The sequence below is a fragment of the Vipera berus genome (assembly GCF_964194415.1).
Source record: "Vipera berus genome assembly, chromosome: 3".
Lineage (NCBI taxonomy): Eukaryota > Metazoa > Chordata > Lepidosauria > Squamata > Viperidae > Vipera > Vipera berus.
This window is the reverse complement of record NC_138204.1, coordinates 53,885,447-53,910,414: the sequence shown is the minus strand read 5'-3', so window position 1 is coordinate 53,910,414 and position 24,968 is coordinate 53,885,447. Positions and strand designations below refer to the sequence as shown.

The following is a 24,968-nucleotide window of genomic DNA, read 5'->3' as shown; positions in this document are numbered from 1 at the left end:
TTCTGGGAGTTGAAGTCCATGAGTCATAAAACAGCCAAGGTTGCCTACCCCTGGTGTAGAATAAGAACACATATACTAACTTGGGAATACTCAAAAGCTAGAAACAAATATAATTTCTTTTGAACGAAGGGCTGAGCTAATACCGTATTTTCCGGCGTATAAGACGACTGGGCGTATAAGACGACCCCCTACATTTCCTGTTAAATTATAGGGTTTGGGCTATACTCGCCGTATAAGACTACCCCTCTTCCAACGCACACCAAATAAAAATTTAAAAACATCAGATTTGATTTTAATATGGTAATTTTAATTCAAATGCTTATGACATGCAGGTACTTAGTAGGAAAACTGTCACTTATAAACATAAGGCTGTTTGTCATCAAACATGTAAACATAAAACAGTGCAAGTGGATTAAACTTAATAATAATAATAATAATAATAATAATAATAATAATAATAAGAATAATAATAATAATAATAAGAAGAAGAAGAAGAAGAAGAAGAAGAAGAAGAAGAAGAAGAAGAAGAAGAAGAAGAAGAAGAAGAAGAAGAAGAAGAAGAAGAAGAAGAAGAAGTAGTAGTTGGAAGGGACCTTGGAGGTCATCTAGTCCAAACCCCTGCTAAGGCAGGAAACCCTATACCATTTCAGACAAATGGCTGTCCAGTCTCTTCTTAAAAACTTCCAGTGTTGGAGCATTCACCACTTCTGGAGGCAGGTTGTTCCACTGGTTAATTGTTCTAACTGTCAGGAAGTTTCTCCTTAGTTCTAGGTTGCTTCTCTCCTTGACTAGTTTCCATCCATTGCTTCTTGTCCTGCTTTCAGGTGCTTTGGAGAATAGCTTGGCCCCCTCTTCTTTGTGGCAGCCCCTGAGATATTGGATCACTGCTATCATGTCACCCCTCACCCTTCTCTTCGTTAAACTACACATACCCAATTCCAGCAACCGTTTCCTATTTTCCTAATTCACTTTTTCACTTTTCCTAATTCACTCTAAAGCTTTCCCTGCACAGAGCCTTAAGTAACACCAGCTGCCTGCAATTAGTGCAGGTTCGCATCCCATCAGGCTCAAGGTTGACTCAGCCTTCCATCCTTCCGAGGTAGGTAAAATGAGGACTCAGATTGTTAGGAGCAATAAGCTGACTTTGTAATAATGCTGCTTGGGGGTGTGTGGTGTGAAAGCTCTAATAAGCAGGCATATACATAGAATGAAGGCTATTGCTAAGCACATTGATTTGTGCTTTAAATTGTAAGCCGCCCTGAGTCTTCGGAGAAGGGCGGGATATAAATGGGATTAAAAAAAAAAGACCAAATGGGAGATCTGCTCCAGGTTTTCCAGCCAGCCCACCCAGTTCCTGAGTCAAATGTGTCCTTAGAGCTAAGCAGCTGCTCTGGCTGCGGCATTCCCCACCTGCCTTTCAAGTTGGGATAGAGCAGACAGCTGCTCTTCAACTTTAGAAGGAAAGACGCCCAGACCCCAGCCTGTAAAAAATCACAGACTGCAGCTTCTTCTCCAATTGGTCCTGCTTTTCCTGCGCAGACTAAATGGAAGATCCGCTCCAGGTTTTCCAGCCAGCCCTGTCCCTAAAGTTTCAGCACCCGGGGGTATAAGATGACCCCTGACTTTTGAGAAGATTTTCATGGGTATTTATATTCAACAAGCTGCATTCACAGAAGGAAACAAGGGGGAGGAGTTCAGTACAAATAAACTCAGCAAGGCAAACCTTCTCCACAGCTGTATAACTTTTCTTCATAAGGTGTTCCTGTGTATTCCAGCAGCAGTCGAATGCTATGGGCAAGCTATAAAGAAAAGAAGCAAAAAAAAAGCCATCAGATGGGTGGGGTAAAACTAACATCCTCAAATACTTTGAACAAGATGTGAAGAAATCTGATGAGAGCCCTTTGAGGTAAGCAGGGTCAAGAAACAGACCTAGTAGAGATTTCAGGAATGCTCGTTATTCTTACAGGCTAGATTAGGACGACAGGCCCTTGAAAGCCTCTATCAGAGTTTCTCACTACTCCACCTCATACCAAGCAAAATCAAGACAGGGTTATTTCGAGTTTCTTCTCAATTTTGCCTCTTTCTTAGGACTGAACACCTCCCGCAACGATTTGCACATTCCTTCCTCTTTGCCAGGACCAGATCTATATGATTTCATACTTGCTAACGACCAAAAGAACCCCACGGGCCTTGAGAAAGAAGCTGTTCGAAACTATGAAAGTGTACATATGTTTGGTAGAGGAAACACATAGTATCAGTGGTCCCCATAGACAGATGCTTCTTGTGGGTTCTTTTTGAACTGTACCAATTAGACCAGGGGTGTCAAACTGCCAGCCCGCGGGCCTGACATGTCACGCAGAAGCCGCGCCCACCCCATTGCCAGCAATGGCAAAACTGTCCCGATATGTTGTGCGACGTGACGTCATGGGTTTGACATGTCTGAATTAGACTGACCCAGACTCAAGAGAGACACAACAGCGCTGGACCCTGGACAGGTGGTTTCTTTGTACCTCTCCATAAGGGTTGGAGAGATGTTTTATTTTGTAGCACATATAAAAGTGATTGCTCTGATAACTAGTATTACAGTATACTATTACTATTCCATATGCTATACTTTGCAGGGACGCGGTGGCTCAGTGGGTTAGGACACTGAGCTTGTCAATCAGAAGATCGGCAGTTTGGCGGGTCGAATCCCGAGTGCCGCGTAACAGAATGAGCGCCTGTTACTCGTCCCAGCTTCTGCCAACCTAGCAGTTCGAAAGCACATAAAAATGTAAGTAGAAAAATAGGGACCACTACGGTGGGAAGGTAACAGCGTTCCATGCGCCTTTGGCGTCTAGTCATGCCGGCCACATGACCACGGAGACGTCCTCGGACAAGCGCTGGCTCTTCAGCTTTGAAACGGAGATGAGCACCGGCCCCTAGAGTTGGAAACGACTAGCACACATGTGCAGGGGAACCTTTACCTTTACTATTCTTCACAATAACACTATTCAATACACTATATACTATTACCGTTTAATTACTATTACCTATTACTCTATTATGATTAACTATATAGTATGCTCTATTATTACTGTTATGCACTCTTTGTTCCTTAAGCCACTTCTGCTTGAAGTAACCTCTCTGTGAAATTTTTCTTTTTTGCTTAATGGCCAGCATGCAGAGCGGTTGCACCTTTTTTTTACATTCTGCTTTGTCTTGGTGTGCTGCTATAGTATACTTTTTCCCCCTCTCTTTTGGACCATCCACTCCTTCTAAAGGTAAAATGCCTTCTGTTCGGCTGCTGTATACTTTCATTTGCTGCTGGTGGCTGAGCTCCAAAACACGCCTCCTCCGTTCTCCTCCCACACCTATGAGAAGGTTACAGCTTAACTGGCAACTCTGCCAGGCACAATCTGGGGAGAAAGTTCAAATGGGAAAGAAAGAAGGCAGCGCCAGTTCCTGCAATTTGCTAAGCAACCTGCTCTTCCGCAGTGCTCTTCTGTTAACATTACGTTAAACAATTCCTATTATACTTACCCGGCATAGCCATGCAGAATGACAGAAACTGTAGTCCCAATATATTTGGAAGATCTCCCCCATTTAGGCTGGATAAACTGGAACTACTAGAGCAGGAACCTGCTAATGAACTGCTAATGAATACTGCTAAGAAGTATTCATCATTCCTCATACCACTTTGAGCTCCTTCAATCCTTTCCAAAGCTTCTAACAAAATTTATTTTCCTTTATTAACATAATTATAGGGAGACCAGGAGGAGCAATGGTTCACACAGGTGGCTTATTGTGTAGTTTCCAAACTCATTAGTACAAATAAGTGAGATTTCTGTTCCCACACATTTTAAACATGTTAATAGTCACCCGTTTCAAATTCCACTGTATTCACACATAGACAAGGCAGACCACTTCTTTGGGCCAGGAGTCACACTAAATGTCCTTCTTGGGTGGCGCTTTTTCTTTGGTGAATAAATAACAAAGGAAAGGATTTCCTACTGACTTTTTAGGCTGCGGATCTTGGAAAGCAGGGGGGGGGGAACATGCAGTCTGAAAGTTTGCTTGTCGATTTGATTTATTGAACTTATGTTCCCACCCTTTATCTACGGGACAGGGAAAAAGCAGAGAGAGAGATTCCTTCAGAAAAGACCACCTGATTTCACCGTGAGAACCAAGTGGCAGAAAATCCTTTAATTATAGTTAACCTGCTTTAATTGTGAACAGTATCGTCTTTCCCTCTGCAATTCCGGCAACGTTCGTTCAAATCTCACTCCCATCTTTACTCAGGAAATCAGCCCAGCCCTCGCCTCTCCCAAGACAAAGAAGGGGCCCCGCTCAGACCTAGCTAGAAGAAATCGAGCTCGTTTGGGGCAGCCAGTTCATTCGATCTGCAGACGCAGGAGACCGAAACAGGCCTCTCCCCCACCTCCGAAACAAGTGCCAGACAAACCCAGCCGGGCTACAGCAAGCCAGGCTGGCAATGTCCCGCAGAGAACCGGAGAAAGGGTCAGGAGAGGCCCCGCGGGACCGTCGCCTCTCCTTTCCATTCGCCCGCAGGCAGAGAAAAGGCCCGTTGGGGAGCAGCGGAGAAATCTCCCCCGTCTTTTCCAAACGGCCGCTTCGGGCGCCCTGCAGGAGAGGCGGCCGCTTTCCTGCCGGCTTCGGGTCCAACCTGGTGGGAGCTGCGAGAGGAGAGCAGCAGGCTCCGCACGGCGCATGCGCTCCGAGCGGGGAAAAGCGAAGGCAGCCCCGTTCTCCGGCCGAGCAACTCACCCCTCTAATGTCCCAATAGCCCAGAATCATCGGCATGGCGCTCGCAGCTCCTCGGCTGGCTGGCTAGGCACGGCGGACGCTCCGTTTCGCGGGAAATTGAGCTCGGCGGCCTCAAGAGATATAATCCGCCTGGGAGGGGCTTGTTCAACGGCCCACGTGCTGCCTTCGTTGGCAAGGCGGGCAGCCCAATACTGGGAGCGTTGAACTCAAGCGCTCGTTCTTGCGCCGACGGCGCGACTTTTTGCTGAGTTTGGGGATTTGGCTTTGAGTGGAATTTGAACAGCTCTTCTGAAAAAATTGCCCGAAGTCCAGTTAGTTTGGTTTCGAATATTTCCCATTGCTTAAGACCAGATCCAAGCGCCAGGACCGAGGAGGACTTTGAGCCGGGTGAACTCGGCACGAAATTCGTAGCCAGCGACTGGTGCGCCCGCTTTGCTGAGCAGCAAACTGGACCGAGTCAAAGGTGACGCACACCGGGACCCGCAGAAGGGGCGGCCCGAAATCTTCTTTTTCCCCTAAGAGTTTTTACTTTGTGTTATTTTAATCGTGATTTCTGGCTGCAAATAGCAAAGGCTGAAAGCGGAGAATCTCTAGTCCGAAGCCTGACTGAATCAGAGATTTTGAAATTTGTCTTGCAGTGGGGATATCAAAATGAAGATGGTGACCACGATGATGTGATCTAAATGTCTTCCCTGCCCATGCGTATTTGACGGCGTGGGGACCTAGTGGTGAAGATGCCCACCTCCCACTGAGAAGGTTGAAAGTTCAATCCTAGGTTGCAACAGATGTTCCTCTTCTAGGAAAGAAGTATCTGCTGTAAAGTCCACCCCGACTCCACCCCGAATTTAAGAGACTACAGCAGACATGTCAAACACAAGGCCCGGGGGCCAGATCCGGCCCACGAAGTGGTTTCATTTGGCCCGCGAAGCCATCCTTGAAACAGTGAGGGAACGGCCCCTGCTGCTTTGGCTCTGGCCCAGGCCATCAGGAGCCAATCTACAATTTTGTGGTGGCCATCTATGCTGAAATACATTCAGTCTTAGCTCCACAAGGCCATCTGGAAACAGCGAGGGACCGTCCCCTGCCGCATCGGCCCTGCCCCCTGGGTGCACGCTAGGGAGGTATCACCCTTTGTGAGGAACGAAGAAATGCACCATTGCCTGGAAGTGGCCAGTACATGGCCCTGCCTACTTTGGCCAGGCTAGGGGCTGGGCAGCGTTGTGCTTCTCTTCAGATTTGTGCCACCCAGCTCAGCCTCTCGGTGCTGTGAGGAGAGGGCCATGTGCTGGCCACTTCCAGGCTATGGTGCATTTCTTCATTCCTCATGAAGGATGACACTTCCCCAGCTGCGTTTCTTGCCTGTTTTTCTCCCTCCCTCATCTCAAATATTTTCCCATCACTCTGTTCTTAGGAAGGAAGAAAAGGAAGGAAGGAGAGGGAGGGTCTGAGGGAAGTCCTGCCTTAGTCCTTCCCTGCTGCCCTTTCACCATCCCCTTGCCCCCTCCTCCTGGCCTAACCTGGGTGGTCTCCCATCCTATTGCTAAGGAAGCTTTGGATACAAAGCCAGGTCTCCTCACATGGAGAGGAAGTGGGCCTCCCTCTTGACGTTGCCCTCATACCCATCATGAGCAACCTGGCTAAGGAGAGCAAGCACAGCAGCTGGGCACCCTCTTGGGGAAGTGGGGGTGGGCTTAGTGCTGCGGGTGCTTGAGGGCTAGGCTGGGCATTTGACCTCACCACTGTGCAGCCTCCCCCCCCCCCGCATGGCCTGAGAGGAACAGTGAGGCTCCTCCAGTGGACCATGCCTTGGCACTTGCCCCAGTCCCATCTCCTTCTGCCAGAGACCCTCAGATTTGTCCCACTCCTGCCCAGGCCCCCATAGGCATCATTGACACAAACAATGTAGAGCTGGCCATGCCCACCCAGTAGGTCACACACACTCCAGCCACGCCCATCCAGTAGGCCACGCCCACCCGGCCCCTCAACGGTAACCGCAATGCTGATGCGGCCCTCAATGAAATTGAGTTTGACACCCCTGGACTACAGGGTTGTAAAAAGGGAAGTATATTTGCAATGCACATTTAAAAAGAAGCAGAACTTCAATTGCACCGTTATAGCCATTGTTTTGACTTTTCTTTTGCATAGCCTGCAGACCTGCACCACCAGGCATGACTGTTTAACATTTTCTATATCAGAGTTGCTAGGTGCTGCTATTTAATGTGGCACTTTAAATAATGGATATTTTCAAAATTGTTTTTATCCCATTTTTCCCACATTCACAGGATTCTACTTGCATAATACCAGCTGAAATGGAATCATTGATCCCTTGTTCTACCTTTTCATTTTTAATCCAAATGGCTGCTAAGTAGAACTCTAGACTGCACATTCTAATGCTTCTAAGACTTCACATGATTTGAATCTGTCCCTCTTTGTTAATGCAACCTAGTTGGCTTTTTTGACGGCTGCAACACACTACTGGCTCATATTTGATCGTCCAGTAGGACTCTAAGATTCCTCTCACAGTTCCTATTATTGAACCAGGTACCACTTATTCTATACCTGTGCATTAGGTTTTTCTTGCCTAAATGTAGAACCTTAACTTTCCTCACCATTGAAATTCATCTTGTTAGATAGGGCAGGATGTTCAAGTCTGTCGGGATCCATCTGTATCTTGAGCCTATCTTCTGGTGGGTTGGCTACTCCCACCAGCTTGGGATCCTCTGCAAATTTGATGAGTTCCCAATCTCTCCCCTCATCTAAATATTTTTAAATTTTAAATTAAATTGTTTATGAAGCTATTGAAGAGTACTGGGCTGATGCAGAGATTTCTTTGAACTGATGCAGTTTTCAATTCTTCTGTATCAACCTTCCCCCTGTTCACTGGCACAGTTTGCCAGCAGTGTTAATGAACAATATAAAGAGCTGTTCACCACTTTATGCAATGTCACACATGATTACACTGAGGTTCATTATTTCACCATGTTTTGGCACAGGGCCAAAGAAATGGTATGGACTAAAGAGAACAAGCAAAATGCAAAAAAGAAACCCGAAACCAAAAATGAGTTTAACTGTGTATGTGACAATTCTAAGATTCATTATAGAAAAGTTTTCCTGTTCAATTAGAAAAAAATAATTGTTTGCATTTGGGAAGAGGTGGGGGGAGATACTTTCTACTGTATTAAATCTTAAAAGGCTGGTAAACTCTATAAATCATATTCAACTAAGCATCTAATTTATCATGGTAGATATATCCCAGCAGCAGAAGTAGATCCTGTACACTAAAAAGCTGTCGTGGTTCCAACAGATGAAACCCTTCAAAACAACTTTGTGCCGTTGTTTTCCTTAAAGAATCCTTTATTCAGGAAACTACATAGTTGACACCAAAAACTAAATCCCACCCTGGATACAAAGTAACAATGTACAATTCCCACCCCCAATAAACAATCATAAAGCACATTCCCCAATTAGCTTAAAGCGTGGGCTTTCTCCCCAGCTCTCCAGCCCGCCTAAACCTTATCAACTCTGGGCCAAGTTTGTCCTTGGATTCCCACGGCAGAGTTATTGTTATGGCTAACTGAGCTTGCATCCCAATCCCTCCTCCCTGCACTAACTAATTCTAAGCGTAAGAAAAATAGGAAAGAGAAAATGGCTGCATTTTCATCTGTTGTCAAAGCAAGGACATCTGATGTTAGCAGCGTTGGCAACAGCTTTATAACATTCACTTCCCCCAAAGTGCGTATGTGCATATTTTTGCGTTTCATAATTTTTGGGAAAGGGACGCGGTGGTTCAGTGGGTTAGGACGCTGAGCTCGTCGATCAGAAGGTCGGCAGTTTGGCGGGTTGAATCCCGAGTGCCGCGTAACAGGGTGAGCGCCTGTTACTCATCCCAGCTTCTGCCAACCTAGCAGTTTGAAAGCACGTAAAATTGCAAGTAGAAAAATAGGGACCACGACGGTGGGAAGGTAACAGCGTTCCGTGCGCCTTTGGTGTCTAGTCATGCCGGCCACATGACCACAGAGATGTCCTCCGACAAGTGCTGGCTCTTCGGCTTTGAAACAGAGATGAGCACCGGCCCCTAGAGTCGGAAACGACTAGCATGTATGTGCGGAGGAACCTTTACCTTTTAATCTTTAGGAGAGATTTCAGATTTCTCAATCCTTGTGGGGGGAAAAATGTACATTGCCTCCTCAGTTTTCCCTCTATGAAATCCAAGGGCTATCTACCCACTGCCGTCATGAAATTAGCAATCTTATTGTGAATCCCAGTTTTGGTGCTGTTCTGAATCAGAGGAGACTGAAGGTGTGAGTGGGCCAACAAGTGAGGAGGTTAGCTTTCTCCCCTGGCTCTGCTGCCATCACTTTTTTTTTGCAAGTCATTAGCCAACAAGTTGACACACACACCCTTGGAGTACTACAGCAAAAATTGGAAGGGTTTGGTTACAGGTCTTTCCCTGACCCATCTCTCCTTCCCCACCCATTTGGGCACCTCCCATCTTAAAATAATGAGACACAAAAGAAGCATGTGTCAACGCTGCTAACATCGAATGTTCTTGCTTGACAAGAGATGAAGAAGCAGCTATTTCATATGTTAAACTTTTGTATTGCTTTAAGAGATAGGGTTAAGGCTGGGAGGAGGGAGGAGGAAGATTGTACCTCAAGGCCATATAAAATTAAAGAAGATAAGAACTTGGCGGGTTGTCTAACGGAAGGGAAACTGATTCTTTAAATTAATTGGAGAAGCATTTGCCGGTGTATTAGGCTAAATAAAGGACTTTTAAGGTAAACAATGCCTCAGAGTCACTTGAAAAGCCCATACGTTGGAAACATGACATCATGCTGTGATGGAGGGGACCTGATTCACTGCCTTAACAAGTCCAGCAGATTTCACAATCGCTGCATGCGACATCTCTGGCTCCGTCCTGGGGTAAACTCGGCGCATGCCAAGGGGGCTTCAGGGTGAATATGCAGCACAGCAGCACCACCTACTTTACATGCTGCAGCTGCTATTTGCTCAGCTCTGGCCCACGCTAGGCAACCTTCAGAACGGGAATATCCTGTTAGCACTCTCTGCTGCAGCTGCCCACTTTCACAGGTTCCTGGCCCACCTGCACTGAAGGGCTTCTTGGGCGGGTGGCGTCTTCAGTTGCTGCAGGAGAACCTGACGTGCCCAACTTTGCAGCTCTTTGGATAGCAGAGTAGAAGAGGGCTGGCCATTGGAGGCCAGGCATCAGAGTGCCCCAGTAGACATCGGAGCCTCTTCTGGGGCTTCAGCTGGTCTAGCAACTCCAATTCTTTTTTCTTATCTCTTAGTAGAAGAAAAGCAGGGTGGGATTGATGCTACTTTGCCCATACACTCTTTCTTCTTGTCCGAGCTGCCTAGTTTTTTGCTTTCCTCTCTGCACAGAGAAAGAAGAATGCCTTTCCCCTTTGCTGCAAGAACTAGGGCAGCTGGCAGGGCGTGGTGGGGTGGAGAGCGAGGCTTGCTCTTTTTCTCAGCGCATCTGAGTTAATAAGTGAAGACAGATGGCTTTTATTAAACTGTAGAGGCTGGAAAATCTAAACTGGTAGTATGAAAGGCTAGTCTAGAGAAAAGAAGGACTGGGGGGGGGGACTGATAGCAGTGTTCCAGTATTTGAGAGGTTGCCGCAAAGAGGAGAGGGGTTAGCTTGTTTTCCAAAGCACCAGAAGGCAAGACGATGGAAACTAATCAAGGAGAGAAGCTACCTGGAATTAAGGAGAAACTTCCTAACAGCCAGCGAGGACAATTAACCAGTGGAAGAGCTTGCCTTCAGTTGTTGCGGGTGCTTCATCATTGGTGGTTTTTAAGAAGAGATTAGTCGGTCACTTGTCTGAAATGGTACAGGGTCTCCTGCTTGAGCACGTGGTTGGACTAGAATAGGGCTTTTCAACCTTTTCAGATTGTACCACTTTTAGGACATGACAATGTTCGAGTACCACCAGTGCTTAGCAAGATGTCAAAAACTTGATGACTAAAACAAAAAAAGGCAGGGGGGGGATTTGGGGCTTTACTGGTTAGATTCATTTGTTGTTATAGGAATGGCTACTTTATAATATTACTGAAAAGTAAAAAGTTGAGGTTCAATGTTAACGCTTCCTTCTACTGCAACAGAGGAAGTCAGAAGTCAATGCCTTTTTTCCCCCTCCCCCTCACTTTTCCCTTTTTCTCTCACCCTTCACTTGCAAAAGCCTCTCTCACTTTCACTCACTCACCCTTCGCTCGCAAAAGCCTCTCGCTCTTTCACTCACACGTTGCTCACAAAGGCCTCTCTCGCTCTCTCTCACCGTTTTGCTAACAAAAGCCTCTTCTGTTTTTTTCCCTCTCCGGCTAAAACCTGCTCCTTTTATAGCTTCTTCTCTCTCTGCCCTCTGCCTCCTTCTCTCTTCCAGGTATGCCAGAAGCTCCAACCAGCATGTAGCTGTGTGTGCAGATCCTGGTGCTTCTGCTGAGCCCTGCAGCTCCAGCTTATCTCCTCCAGGCCTTCACGGTACCGCTTTAGCTTGTTCCCTTCCCTGGTACACTAGGTAAAATAAGAGCCTTGGTGGAGCAGTGGGCTAATGCCTCCTTAAGTAACACCAGCTGCCTGCAATTAGTGCAGGTTCGAGTCCCACCAGGCTCAAGGTTGACTCAGCCTTCCATCCTTCCGAGGTAGGTAAAATGAGGACCCAGATTGTTGGGGGCAATAAGCTGACTTTGTAAAAATGCCGCTTGGGGGGGGCAAAGCCCTAATAAGCAGGCATATACATCGAATGAAGGCTATTGCTAAGCACATTGATTTGTGCTTCTTAGATTGTAAGCCGCCCTGAGTCTTCGGAGAAGGATGGGATAAAAAAAAAACTTGGCTTGGGGTTGTGTACCACCTGCCAGGTGCTAAGGTACCACTGGGTACCACCAGTTGAAAAGCCCTGGACTAGAAGACCTCCAAAGTCCTTTCCAGCTCTATTCTGATTGAAAATGCTCCCCATGAACTTAATCTGCCTTTCCCCTACTGAAGGAAGCAGAAGCTCAAGAAACAGACACAGAGTAACATACTTTGTTACTTAGGCACCATTTAGGAACTTTTCTATTCATATTATAAAAAGTAAACTCCTTTGCTGCAACATTGGAGCCCAGATTTACAGTGGGGAAACAGACCAAGGAGGGATTAAGAATCAGAGTATTTTTTTCATTTTCTTATATTCTTTATCAGGTGAACATGAGCCTTAGAATGATAATAAGACTTGAAAATATGGAAGACTAATGAATGACTCAAGGTCCCTCATTCATATGGTGATTCCAGTTGTTATCCTCCTGAGGCTTGTGATCTCTTCTAGATTTTTTTGTTGCCCCACAAGGCACAACTCAAAAAGATGGGAGTCCTGATGCAGCGACTTGATTTCAGGTAGACAGCAATCGTCTCCAAGGCCTGCCGAGAAAGCCAGAAGGATATTTGTCATTGCCTAGTAGTGTGTTGTCATTACACAACACCAATAGTCTAAGCCAGAACAAAACTGCAATTGTCTGTTTAGTATCTGAAAAGCTATATTGTTGTTGCTTTCAATTATCCATTTGTTTGCAATATGGGAGATAATAACTTTTGAACACAGAGAGTGGATCAAGTCCCTTGCCACTATTTCATCCATTATGGTAGGTGTCTCCAACCTTGGCAACCTTATGACTTGTGGGCTTCAACACCCAGAATTCCTCAGCCAGCCATGGTTGGCTGAGGAATTCTGCGAGTTGAAGTCCATAAGTCATAACGTTGCCAAGGTTGGAGACCCCTGCATCATGGTAAGTCACTTCTTTCACCAAGGACTGAATGAGAGAAGCTTATCTGTGTGTTCTACTCCATTTAGTGAAAAGTGAAGACTTTTCAATTTCATGGTATGTAGCACACAATGGCTGGGTTCATACATAACATTAATGATGATTTTCTGGGGGGGGGGGGAAAGCCGTATCCCTTGCTGTACAACCACAATGGTGTGATTCAGAAACACCCTTAGCCAAAACTTAACAAAACATGTAATTGTTTAAAGCCGCATTCCTCAGATGTGTTTAGGTGCTACTGGCCATGTTGGCTAGGACTTCTGCAAGACAGGTGGTGATTTTTGTACAGCCCAGTCATTGTGGCTATTTTTCTAGTCAGGTTCTTGCAACAACCAAACCCAACCCTAAGGGAATAGCTAATATCTATGTTCTGGAAAAGAATGTTAGGTGTTGTACAATTCTTTCTACTCCCCAAAACACCGGTACATTTTTTTACACTCTTTTATATTCCTGATATAGTTTTTGCTTAAAAAAATGAAATAGAAGGATCTTCCAATGCTCTCGCCTCAATTCTCCAAGGCATTAAGTAGCAATGTTTGAAACAACTTTGTATAGCAGACATGTCAAACACAAGGCCCAGGGGCCAGATCCGGCCCACGAAGTGGTTTCATGTGGCCCGCAAAGCCATCCTGGAAACAGTGAGGGAACGGCCCCCACTGCCTTGGCCCTGGCCCAGAGACCCTCCTTCTGCCAGAGACCCCCAGATCTGTCCCACTCCTGCCCAGGCCCCCATAGGCACCCTTGATGCGAATGATGTAGAGCTGGCCATGCCCACCCAGTAGGCCATACGCACTCTAGCCACGCCCACCCAGTAGGCCACACCCACCCACCCCCCTGAGGGCAACCGCAATGCTGATGTGGCCCTCAATGAAATTGAGTTTGACGCCCCTGTTGTATAGGATAAATATCTACCAAGGATTTTAAATATTGTATGTGACATTTCCATAATGTCAGAAAACAGTCACTAAGTATGGGAGTTAGAGAGCTGGATGGAATATAAGTTGCTCAATCTTCCTATAGATCCCAACAAATATTCCTAGTTTCTCCCCTTGAAACTACTGCATGCTGACTTTGCTACAAAGATCTTGGCTTACATCCCATTTGAACACTTCATACCTTGGCTTACTTGGGATGAAAATCATATTCACTTTTCTATTGCAAACTTTCAGTAATTATTGTTAGAGATTCATATATAAGGCAAAATGCATTTCACCTCAATGCGATGAAAGAATTCCTTCAGATTTGGAAACTGGTCCAAGCACTTTGGCTCCAGCATTTGATTTGTATCTAATGCATCATAAGCAATGAAATCTACGTAGGTGAGCTAGAAAAATTAACAACAGGAAAATATTTTTAAATGGAAGAATAAAATGTGTCAAACAGCGTGGTTTGATATACCGTATATACTTGAGTATAAGCCGACTCGAGTATAAGCCGAGACCCCCAATTTCACCCCCCAAAACTGGAAAAAGTTATTGACTCGAGTATAAGCCGATCCGCCGTTCTGCAAGCCTGAATACACAGGAATACCCTGTGTGGCCGCGGCTCGTCGGCAGGTCTCCGTTCCTCCTGCCGACCTTTGGGGAGGTTTGGGCGCCTCCCCAAACCTCCCCAAACGTCGGCAGGTCTCCGTTCCTCCTGCCGACCTTTGGGGAGGTTTGGGCGCCTCCCCAAACCTCCCCAAACCTCGGCAGGTCTCCGTTCCTCCTGCCGACCTTTGGGGAGGTTTGGGCGCCTCCCCAAACCTCCCCAAACCTCGGCAAGTCTCCGTTCCTCCTGCCGACCTTTGGGGAGGTTTGGGCGCCTCCCCAAACCTCGGCAGGTCTCCGTTCCTCCGCGCAGACCTGCCGACCTTTGGGGAGGTTTGGGCGCCTCCCCAAACGTCCCCAAACCTCGGCAGGTCTCCGTTCCTGTTTGGGGAGGTTTGGGCGCCTCCCCAAACCTCCCCAAACCTCGGCAGGTCTCCGTTCCTCCGCGCAGACCTGCCGACGTTTGGGGAGGTTTGGGCGCCTCCCCAAACCTCCCCAAACCTCGGCAGGTCTCCGTTCCTGTTTGGGGAGGTTTGGGCGCCTCCCCAAACCTCCCCAAACCTCGGCAGGTCTCCGTTCCTCCGCGCAGACCTGCCGACCTTTGGGGAGGTTTGGGCGCCTCCCCAAACGTCCCCAAACCTCGGCAGGTCTCCGTTCCTGTTTGGGGAGGTTTGGGCGCCTCCCCAAACCTCCCCAAACCTCGGCAGGTCTCCGTTCCTCCGCGCAGACCTGCCGACCTTTGGGGAGGTTTGGGCGCCTCCCCAAACGTCCCCAAACCTCGGCAGGTCTCCGTTCCTGTTTGGGGAGGTTTGGGCGCCTCCCCAAACCTCCCCAAACCTCGGCAGGTCTCCGTTCCTCCGCGCAGACCTGCCGACCTTTGGGGAGGTTTGGGCGCCTCCCCAAACGTCCCCAAACCTCGGCAGGTCTCCGTTCCTGTTTGGGGAGGTTTGGGCGCCTCCCCAAACCTCCCCAAACCTCGGCAGGTCTCCGTTCCTCCGCGCAGACCTGCCGACCTTTGGGGAGGTTTGGGCGCCTCCCCAAACGTCCCCAAACCTCGGCAGGTCTCCGTTCCTGTTTGGGGAGGTTTGGGCGCCTCCCCAAACCTCCCCAAACCTCGGCAGGTCTCCGTTCCTCCGCGCAGACCTGCCGACCTTTGGGGAGGTTTGGGCGCCTCCCCAAACCTCCCCAAACCTCGGCAGGTCTCCGTTCCTGTTTGGGGAGGTTTGGGCGCCTCCCCAAACCTCCCCAAACCTCGGCAGGTCTCCGTTCCTCCGCGCAGACCTGCCGACGTTTGGGGAGGTTTGGGGAGGCGCCCAAACCTCCCCAAAGGTCGGCAGGAAGAACGGAGACCTGCCGAGGTTTGGGGAGGTTTGGGGAGGCGCCCAAACCTCCCCAAAGGTCGGCAGGTCTGCGCGGAGGAACGGAGACCTGCCGAGGTTTGGGGACGTTTGGGGAGGCGCCCAAACCTCCCCAAACAGGAACGGAGACCTGCCGAGGTTTGGGGACGTTTGGGGAGGCGCCCAAACCTCCCCAAAGGTCGGCAGGTCTGCGCGGAGGAACGGAGACCTGCCGAGGTTTGGGGAGGTTTGGGGAGGCGCCCAAACCTCCCCAAACAGGAACGGAGACCTGCCGAGGTTTGGGGACGTTTGGGGAGGCGCCCAAACCTCCCCAAAGGTCGGCAGGTCTGCGCGGAGGAACGGAGACCTGCCGAGGTTTGGGGACGTTTGGGGAGGCGCCCAAACCTCCCCAAACAGGAACGGAGACCTGCCGAGGTTTGGGGACGTTTGGGGAGGCGCCCAAACCTCCCCAAAGGTCGGCAGGTCTGCGCGGAGGAACGGAGACCTGCCGAGGTTTGGGGAGGTTTGGGGAGGCGCCCAAACCTCCCCAAACAGGAACGGAGACCTGCCGAGGTTTGGGGACGTTTGGGGAGGCGCCCAAACCTCCCCAAAGGTCGGCAGGTCTGCGCGGAGGAACGGAGACCTGCCGAGGTTTGGGGAGGTTTGGGGAGGCGCCCAAACCTCCCCAAACAGGAACGGAGACCTGCCGAGGTTTGGGGACGTTTGGGGAGGCGCCCAAACCTCCCCAAAGGTCGGCAGGTCTGCGCGGAGGAACGGAGACCTGCCGAGGTTTGGGGAGGCGCCCAAACCTCCCCAAACAGGAACGGAGACCTGCCGAGGTTTGGGGAGGCGCCCAAACCTCCCCAAAGGTCGGCAGGTCTGCGCGGAGGAACGGAGACCTGCCGAGGTTTGGGGAGGTTTGGGGAGGCGCCCAAACCTCCCCAAACAGGAACGGAGACCTGCCGAGGTTTGGGGACGTTTGGGGAGGCGCCCAAACCTCCCCAAAGGTCGGCAGGTCTGCGCGGAGGAACGGAGACCTGCCGAGGTTTGGGGAGGTTTGGGGAGGCGCCCAAACCTCCCCAAACAGGAACGGAGACCTGCCGAGGTTTGGGGAGGCGCCCAAACCTCCCCAAAGGTCGGCAGGAGGAACGGAGACCTGCCGAGGTTTGGGGAGGCACCCAAACCTCCCCAAAGGTCGGCAGGAGGAACGGAGACCTGGGGAGGTTTGGGGAGGCGCCCAAACCTCCCCAAAGGTCGGCAGGAGGAACGGAGACCTGCCGAGGTTTGGGGAGGCGCCCAAACCTCCCCAAAGGTCGGCAGGAGGAACGGAGACCTGCCGAGGTTTGGGGAGGCGCCCAAACCTCCCCAAAGGTCGGCAGGAGGAACGGAGACCTGCCGAGGTTTGGGGAGGCGCCCAAACCTCCCCAAAGGTCGGCAGGAGGAACGGAGACCTGCCGAGGTTTGGGGAGGTTTGGGGAGGCGCCCAAACCTCCCCAAAGGTCGGCAGGAGGAACGGAGACCTGCCGACGTTTGGGGAGGTTTGGGGAGGCGCCCAAACCTCCCCAAACGTCGGCAGGTCTGCGCGGAGGAACGGAGACCTGCCGAGGTTTGGGGAGGCGCCCAAACCTCCCCAAACGTCGGCAAGTCTCCGTTCCTCCGCGCCCTGCCTGCCTGCTTCTTTCCGCTGCGGAAAGAAGCAGGCAGGCAAGGCGCGGAGTTTGGGGATGTGCGCGCGCACCTCCCCAAACCTCCCCAAACTTCGGCAGGTCTCGGACGGCGGTGGCTTGGGAGAGGTGCGGGCGATCCCGGAAGCACCAAAGCCTCGGCCGCGCACAAGTCCTCGGTAAGTTTTTTTTGTTGACTGGAGTATAAGCCGAAGTGGAATTTTTCAGCCCAAAAAGTGGGCTGAAAAATTCGGCTTATACTCAAGTATATACGGTAAATCACCTCAAGCATAAATACCTTTTTTCCTGCAAACCACTTCATGTCCCCCAGAAATTGAGACAACATCTTGAGTTTCCCAGGTAGTGATTCCAAATACTCAGGCTTTAGTTTTTCCTGCAAAAAGAGATGATTATCTACAGGCTGGCTTCTAGCCAAATCTTTGTGAAACTTTGACCTTAGCAACTTCCCATTTTTCTTTTTTGTTCCCTTCCCTCAGCTCAATAACTAACGCAGAACTTTTCTCTCTTTTTCCTTAAATTGATCTATCTGATCACTCCAAAAAAGCCCAAACTGATCTTCAGATCATCTGTTATAGTCTTGATACCATTTTGAAGGATGACAGAAAGCACAACACTCACAAAATCTGGATCGTAACACAGTTTTCCAAGGCTCACACGGACGTCCATGAGGTGGTTCTCAAGTATGTCTATCCTGATCATTTCTTCTTCCGTCTCACCACCTGTGGCAACACAATGTCGTGCAAAAGTGAGGAGCCACTTCTGGGCAATTATTTGAAGAAAATCAGTTTTAAAACAACACCAAAGGGGAGTCTGAACCACTTACACATCTTGTGCTTGCGTGCAATGTATCGCAGGATGGCATTGCTTTGGGTAATCTTTCTGTCACCATCAATAAGATAGGGGAGCTAGGGAGAAAGGAAAAGAGTAAAGATGCAAAGATATTATGAATTATTACATTGCCCAAACATGCCCCTTGAACAATTCCTAAATTCTAGGAATGAACCAAGTGGAGGGTTTTCTGAGAATGGCTTGAATTTATGTTTTTATGACCAAACATTGCTTCGGATATAAGAATTTTGCACGGAGTTGTCAGTGGCCAGAATAGTAACTTTTTGGGTTCTACAGAGATTAAACTGAAATATCAAATTATTTCTCCCATCTTATCCATTCTGTTCCCTTGAGACACTTCCATTCTTTTGGCATATAGCATTCTCATTTCCCCCCCAATTCTTTTATACAGAATGAATTTGCTTAAACTTCCAGCTAGAGCAGGGGTAGGCAAACTCGGCTCTTTTATGACTCATGGACTTCCCGAGGTTGCCTACCCCTGAGCTAGAGGATTATTTCTACAGTATTTTGCTCTGACGAGCCTCAGCCTGCTAGCTTATTTTTAACTGTGCTCAGGTGAGGAATTCATTGAAGTCAATCACACTGATTTTTGTTTTCTTGTCCCACCATCCCTATGCAATTATAGAGTGTGGTTGCAATCAAGCAGAGTTCAGTCAAGATGTTTTGCCTGCCAGGACTGCTTCTGTAACAGTTCAAGGCTCTTTCCTCATTAATTTCACCAATCTTAACAAGGTCAGCAGCGACTTGATCTACCGGCTCCTCTCAACCTACAGGAAGGTACTGCTACGTATTATCCACAACTGCTACTTACATTTGGAAAGTCCAAACCCAGCTTCTCCTTCACACTTGTCCATTCAGTCAGATCCAAATTATGAGCTGTAAGCAGATGCATGTATTGTTAATGCAAGTCCATTTAAACAGATTGGGCAAAATGGAGGTTTTGGGGTTGCAACGACAGCAAAGATACGACACATTGTTTTGACCTCCCTATTACAGCAAAGTACAATTATGGCAAATCCTAACAAAGGTCATTCTCATTTAAGGTTGACCTCTCAAGTCCCAATTCCATTGTTATATCTCTCTCACTGCTCTGTCTCCTCCCCGCTAAAGCCATTTTCTGAGAAAATGCCAAAAATCAGTTGTTCATCTTTGCGGGGCAGGCTGTGTTGACCTTTCCATCCAGCACACTGAATTCCTGAACATCCCAGCAGCTTTGGAACTGCAGAAAGGGCCTGAACTGATTGCAGTTGGTTTTTCCATTCCACGTTGGGAATGGGATGCTTCCCATTTCCACTGAATTGGAGGATGAGGCGGAAGCTGGCTACTCTGAAATAGTATTCCTAGCCTTGCCTTGAACGCAATGTTGCCCCCCTAGGTTTGTGGCTGACAAACTGAAGTACTAGTTTTACAAGAGATGCGTCTTAAGTCCTATCCACTCTTACTAATTAAAGCTGGATAAATCCAGCTTTTGCCTTTTGTAGCTTCATGACAGACAATTCAACTATTAGGAACTTTGTAATAGTGAAATATGATAAATGACCCATTGCCTTGACATCCGACATACACTGCAGTTTATACAGGATTCCCTATTTTATTTGATAACAGTGTTCCAATATCTAAGGGGCTGCCACAAAGAAGAGGAAGTCAACCTACTCTCCAAAGCACCTGAGGGCAGGACAAGAAGCAACGGATGGAAACTAATTAAGGAGAGAAGCAACCTGGAACTAAGAAGAAATTTCCTGACAGTTAGAACAATTAATCAGTGGAACAACTTGCTTCCAGAAGTTGTGGATGCTGCAACCTTGGGAGTTTTTAAGAAGAGACTGGACAACGATTTGTCTGAAATGGTATAGGGTTTCCTCCCTGAGCAGGGGGTTGGACTAGAAGACCCCCAAGGTCCCTGTTATTCTGTATTTAGAAAAAAAATCATTTTCTGTTTCAATCTTATACTCACCAATGCCAAGCTTTCCAACTCGCTCTGTATTATTTTCTGATTTCATTTCACTGTTCTCCACTACGGTGAGAGGCATTATGTTCATATTTAAATAATAATCATCAACATTTAGATATGCATATTAAGATATGATAATTGCATTCTTATCAGTGTATATGTATTTGTATTATATATGCTATTTTGCAAGTATTGGAGACAGCTTAAACCATATAAAATTTACAGGGACTGAATGTACTTTTTGCATGACTCTAGACCAGGGGTGTCAAACTCAATTTCATGGAGGGCCGCATCAGCATTGCGGCTGCCCTCAGGGGGCCGGGTGGGTGTGGCCAGGGTGGGCATGGCCTACTTAGTGGGCGTGGCTAGAGTCCGTATGGCCTACTGGGTGGGCATGGCCAGCTCTACATCGTTGGCATCAAGGGTGCCTATGGGGGCCTGGGCAGGAGTGGGACAGATCTGGGGGTCTCTGGCAGAAGGATGGTCTCTGGGCCAGGGCCAAGGCAGTGGGGGCCGTTCCCTCACTGTTCCCAGGATGGCTTCGCGGGCCACATGAAACCACTTCGCGGGCCGGATCTGGCCCCCGGGCCTTGTGTTTGACATGTCTGCTCTAGACACTATGATTTCACCCATTGTTCGTCCAGAACACAGATCTTTTCTAAAAATAAAACAACCCCCTCCCGCAACTACTCCAACAATGATAATTATTATTTATACATTTCCCAGGAAGATTTCTTTACAAATAATACATAATCAAGTGATTACGGTATCCCACGTTCTCAAGTTTGCTTGAAACTAAATACCTACTTCTGTGTTCATTTCACCTTCCTAAGCTAGCTTGATGGGTGGGGGCAGGAAAAATGATCCACCATGAATGGGTCAATATTTTATTGGTGAACCTATTTCTTCCACTGGCAGAGAAAATCAATGCCTGCAAAACATCTACTGCCCCATTGACAATCATTGTTCTGGGTCTAGAATCTCTCTTCTAAAACTTTAATTATTACGCTGACCAGGGAGTGTACAAGTCTTTACAAGAAACTTTTTCTCTGGCTTTGGTGCCCTTTCAACGTGTCACCAATCAGCAGAAGATATTTACCAATCACTGGAGCCAAAATGGCTTGGGTCTGTCTTTGGGGCTCAGGCTTCTTCTCTAAACTGGTTTTCTACAGCCTGGAACTCCGAAGTAAGAAATACAGTAAGATAGAAAAACATCAGCCATCCAAAGGAAGGAAGCGGAGCCTGCTGTGATTCTTTAACTATGTTTTTGTCCAATAGAAATGAAACTGTGACTTGATCCTGGACAACCAACTTTCTCACTTGGAGTCAGGTGGAACATGATTGAAACTGACAAATACAAGGAAACTGGCAAATGAGCACGTTTCCTTTTATTCTTTCCTAAGTGGCATGGATGTGGCACCTGTGTGTTCTTGCCTCCCTCCACCTTGTCGAAAATCTGAAGACATGAGAATTTGCAGCAGGGAGAAGGGGGCAATGACAAAAATGCATCTTGCAAATCAACATACTAGCATCAGATGTTGGGATGCAAATAATAAGGGCAGTAATTGTGAGGATGGCACAGTCATCATTTTGGTTATAATGTAGATTACTGTAGAAGCTAATTCCTGCAGAAAAACTAGGTAGGCATTGGTGACAGGTATGAAAGGAACAAGGGAAACAAAATGATAATGGGGAAGGGAGAAAGGCAGGACAGGAATGCTGGGAGGGGGGGAGCTGGGTAGGAATCAGAGAAGAGTGAGTAAGCTTTTATCTCCTCGAACCCCCAAATAGATCTCCATTCACGCATGCAGGTAATCCTCATTTAGCAACTGTTCACAGTGATGAAAACATAACTTTGCAATCAATCCTTGCATCTATGACTTCGCAGGTCTTTAAAGCAAAGGAAAGCTGAAGTAAGATTATAAGAACAATCACAATTTTCCTTAGCAGCCACTTTGCTTAATGACAGCCTTGCCAGTTTCAATTGTGGACTGCTTTTACAATAGAAAGGGTCAAATGACTTTGCCTCCCAGGGAATAAATGCCAAAGCTTAACAGCTTTTACACACCTTGATGTTGTCACTGAACAGTGTCAAAATAAGGGGGGGGGGAATACTACTTTATACTGATAAGTTAATGATGACTTAAAACTCTTTTGAACTGGGGATAAGGTAGAAACTTATTGGGAACAAGAAAGACAATGGGTAGGATTAGGATTTGTTTATGCTGTGCTTATTCAAGTGAGCGGAGAAGCAATCAATCCAGTGTTAGTGTGCCACCCATTTTACACAAATATGCAACCAGAGTTCAAGAACAGCAAAAATTTGTAGGGTAGCCATTGAAACAGATTAACAGACATTTTGTTCTTATTCATGTATCTAAATCAGCAATGGGAAAAAGGACCATTGTAAATCTTTGGCAAGTTTCTTTGTGTTACAGATACCAAACAGCTTTTGTTTCTTCTAATAGCAGTTCGAATACTTAAAAATTGGGTGCATTGTTTTGGGTGTTTACTGGATCAGTTAAAATTTTCTAAGTCCAGTTATATCCAATATTGGCACAATCTGTCTAAGCCTGGAGAGAGCCGACAGGCCAGTTCAAAAAATACTGCGGTCAGCCCAGCATCCTCCTCCCAGAAAATTAGACAAGCCTTCTTGAAGTTCAAGACCTCTATTCGGTTCCTTACCTTCAATAGCAACATAGTGTTTCTCGTTATAGGGGGTCTCGGTATACTCTAAGAGCAGTTTAATGCAATGAGCCAACTGTGGGAAAAGAATATCGTGGTGAGACAATCCATAGATACTCATCATTGCCCCTAAGGCAGCCTTATAAAAAATTGAAATAACTGGCTTAGTTTCCAGTATCAAGTGAGGAGCAGGTGCTGCTTTGCTCCCTGTGCTGCTGGTAGGCTTCCAAGAGACACCTAAATTGCGGGATCCAATCCGAGTCGATCACCGGGACCAGAGGTTTGGACTGCCAAGCTTTTGGACTTGTGCTGGTGTCCATCTTCTGAAGTTGGACTCCAGCAGAAATCCGCAAGCTCGGAAGACCAAACCGCTGGTCCCGGTGATCAACTCGGATTGGATCCTGCAACATTATTCTGGGAGACCTATGTATTTGCCTTCATTCGCGAGACACCTAAATTGGCTGCTGTGAGCAGAAGAGAAAGACAGGTAGGCTGGTTTGGGAGCTGAGGGCAGGAGCCTCCAATAGCAGCAACTTGCTCTAAATGATTGCCCCAAAATGGAACTGACATGTTTCCCAGTATTCCTCCCATCAAGGTTTCTCATCCTGCCCTCATATTTGTGGTTGCCACCAGTTGCTATCCTCATGAGGTTTGAGTTGTGTGGGTTAACTCCTGGCCACTGCCTGTGTTAATCTTGGCAGTTTTCTGGGCAAGATTACAGAAGTGGTTTGTCCTTGCCTCCTTCCAAGGGCTGAAAAAAATGTGGCTTAATCACTACCTTAATCGCTACAGGTAGCCCTGGACCTATGACCACAATTGAGCCCCAAATTTCCATTGGTAAGCAAGACAGTCGTTAAATGAATTTTGTCCCATTTTACGACCTTTCTTGCCACAGTGGTTAAGTGACTCCCTGCAGTTGTTAAATAAGCAAAAAGTTGTTGTCAGTTGCCAAGTGTTTAAAATTTTAATCACGTGACCCTGGGAATGCTGCAGCCATCTTAAGTGTGAAAAATGGTCGCAAGTCACTTTTTTTCAGTGCCCTTGTAACTTTGAACGATCACTAAACAAATGGTTGTAAACCGAGGACTACCTCTACACCAAAATGGTCCCAATCCTCATACCACCCCACCCCGTTTCTTGAATTCACCCAAATGGGGGGGGGCGCTAGCCTCGAGCTGCAGGAGTTCTCCGCTTAGAAAACGCTTCGGTCCTCGTGGTTCCGCCCACCCGCCTGCCGCCTCTTCGACCTCGGTCGGTCGATCCAAAGACGGAAATTGCCGAATCCTGGACGGGAGGGAGGCACCGAGACGGTGGGGCTTTTCTATGGTCTCCTCCCGGTCCGATCCTGCTGGCCACCCCGCTTCCCTCTACACGGATTTACCCCTCGGATGTTCCAGTAGCCCAGCGTGACTTCCATCTTCCCCGCGGGGCGACTCCAGACGTGCTTGGTGCTGTGGCTCGTACCAACCAGAAACCGCCCCCTTTCCGCAATCGGTGCAAGCTGAGAGCTGCTTTTATACTTTTAAGCGGAGGAATGTCCCAATGAGGAAGGAGGTGGCGAGTGCCAACACGTGCAAAGTGCTGATCGGAAAACCTTCCCTGAAGCGCAGACAATTAGGCCGTGGTTTGCGTGTTCCGCTCCTTACTGGCCGGACCTGATTTTCCTTCCGCATTGCCGACCGACCAGTTTCATACAAAATCCGGCTCTTCAAGTCACCTACGCTGGACGCAATTCGTTTGAGCCAAAGGAGATTTTTCCAGAATTAAGAGCCGCATCTCGATGTCTTGACTGTTCCTTTCCAACATTTTTAGCTTTGGACTTATCCTGATAATAGATTATTCCTATAAAGAAAAATACCTTGAGCTGTAAATGAAGGAAACAGTCGGGAGTACAGGAGAGGAAAAAAGCTTGTGTGAATGCAGTACCTAGTTTTGTTTAAAACACACACACACACACACACCCCGCAAGAAAGTATTAGTGATTTAATTTATACACTTGAAAACACTTGAATGCGCTTGAGCGAAATTATCAGCAAAATTTATTATAATTTTTATGAGTTACCCAGACTTGCTGAGATGAGCAGTCACATGGATTGAAATAATATTAAAATTGTCCATATTTTAATTCACTCACAACAGTCCACTCCTGGGTGACCTATCTTCTGAACATTTCTTTTGATGGAGGGAGGGCTGGAAGAGATCTGTAGTAGGTTTAGAATTAGATCATTCACAATGCAGGACAATAAGTTAAGAATGCAAATAGCACCACTTTTTTTTTTGAGAAGGGATTTGTGAAATATCCCAAAAGAGTACAGGAGAGACACTACAATGTTAAAAGTTG

General features: G+C 47.6%; 1 protein-coding gene across 1 annotated transcript in view; it reads right to left on the bottom strand.

Annotated features, from left to right (window-relative positions):
- The window catches only part of LOC308666575 (uncharacterized protein), a 30,546-nt gene extending 6,358 nt beyond the window's left edge, over positions 1-24,188 (bottom strand). The window contains exons 1-12 of the mRNA XM_081325468.1: positions 24,009-24,188; positions 22,628-22,703; positions 19,946-20,005; positions 18,803-18,867; positions 17,966-18,047; positions 17,761-17,861; positions 17,420-17,515; positions 13,805-13,915; positions 12,117-12,190; positions 4,924-5,029; positions 4,768-4,830; positions 1,724-1,799 (exon numbers count right to left, since the gene is read on the bottom strand). Coding sequence (XP_081181594.1) covers positions 1,724-1,799; positions 4,768-4,830; positions 4,924-5,029; positions 12,117-12,190; positions 13,805-13,915; positions 17,420-17,515; positions 17,761-17,861; positions 17,966-18,047; positions 18,803-18,867; positions 19,946-20,005; positions 22,628-22,703; positions 24,009-24,044 — 946 coding nt within the window. The 5' untranslated portion in view covers positions 24,045-24,188. The remainder of the gene's footprint in view (positions 1-1,723; positions 1,800-4,767; positions 4,831-4,923; positions 5,030-12,116; positions 12,191-13,804; positions 13,916-17,419; positions 17,516-17,760; positions 17,862-17,965; positions 18,048-18,802; positions 18,868-19,945; positions 20,006-22,627; positions 22,704-24,008) is intronic.
- Between the last annotated feature and the right edge of the window lie 780 nt (positions 24,189-24,968).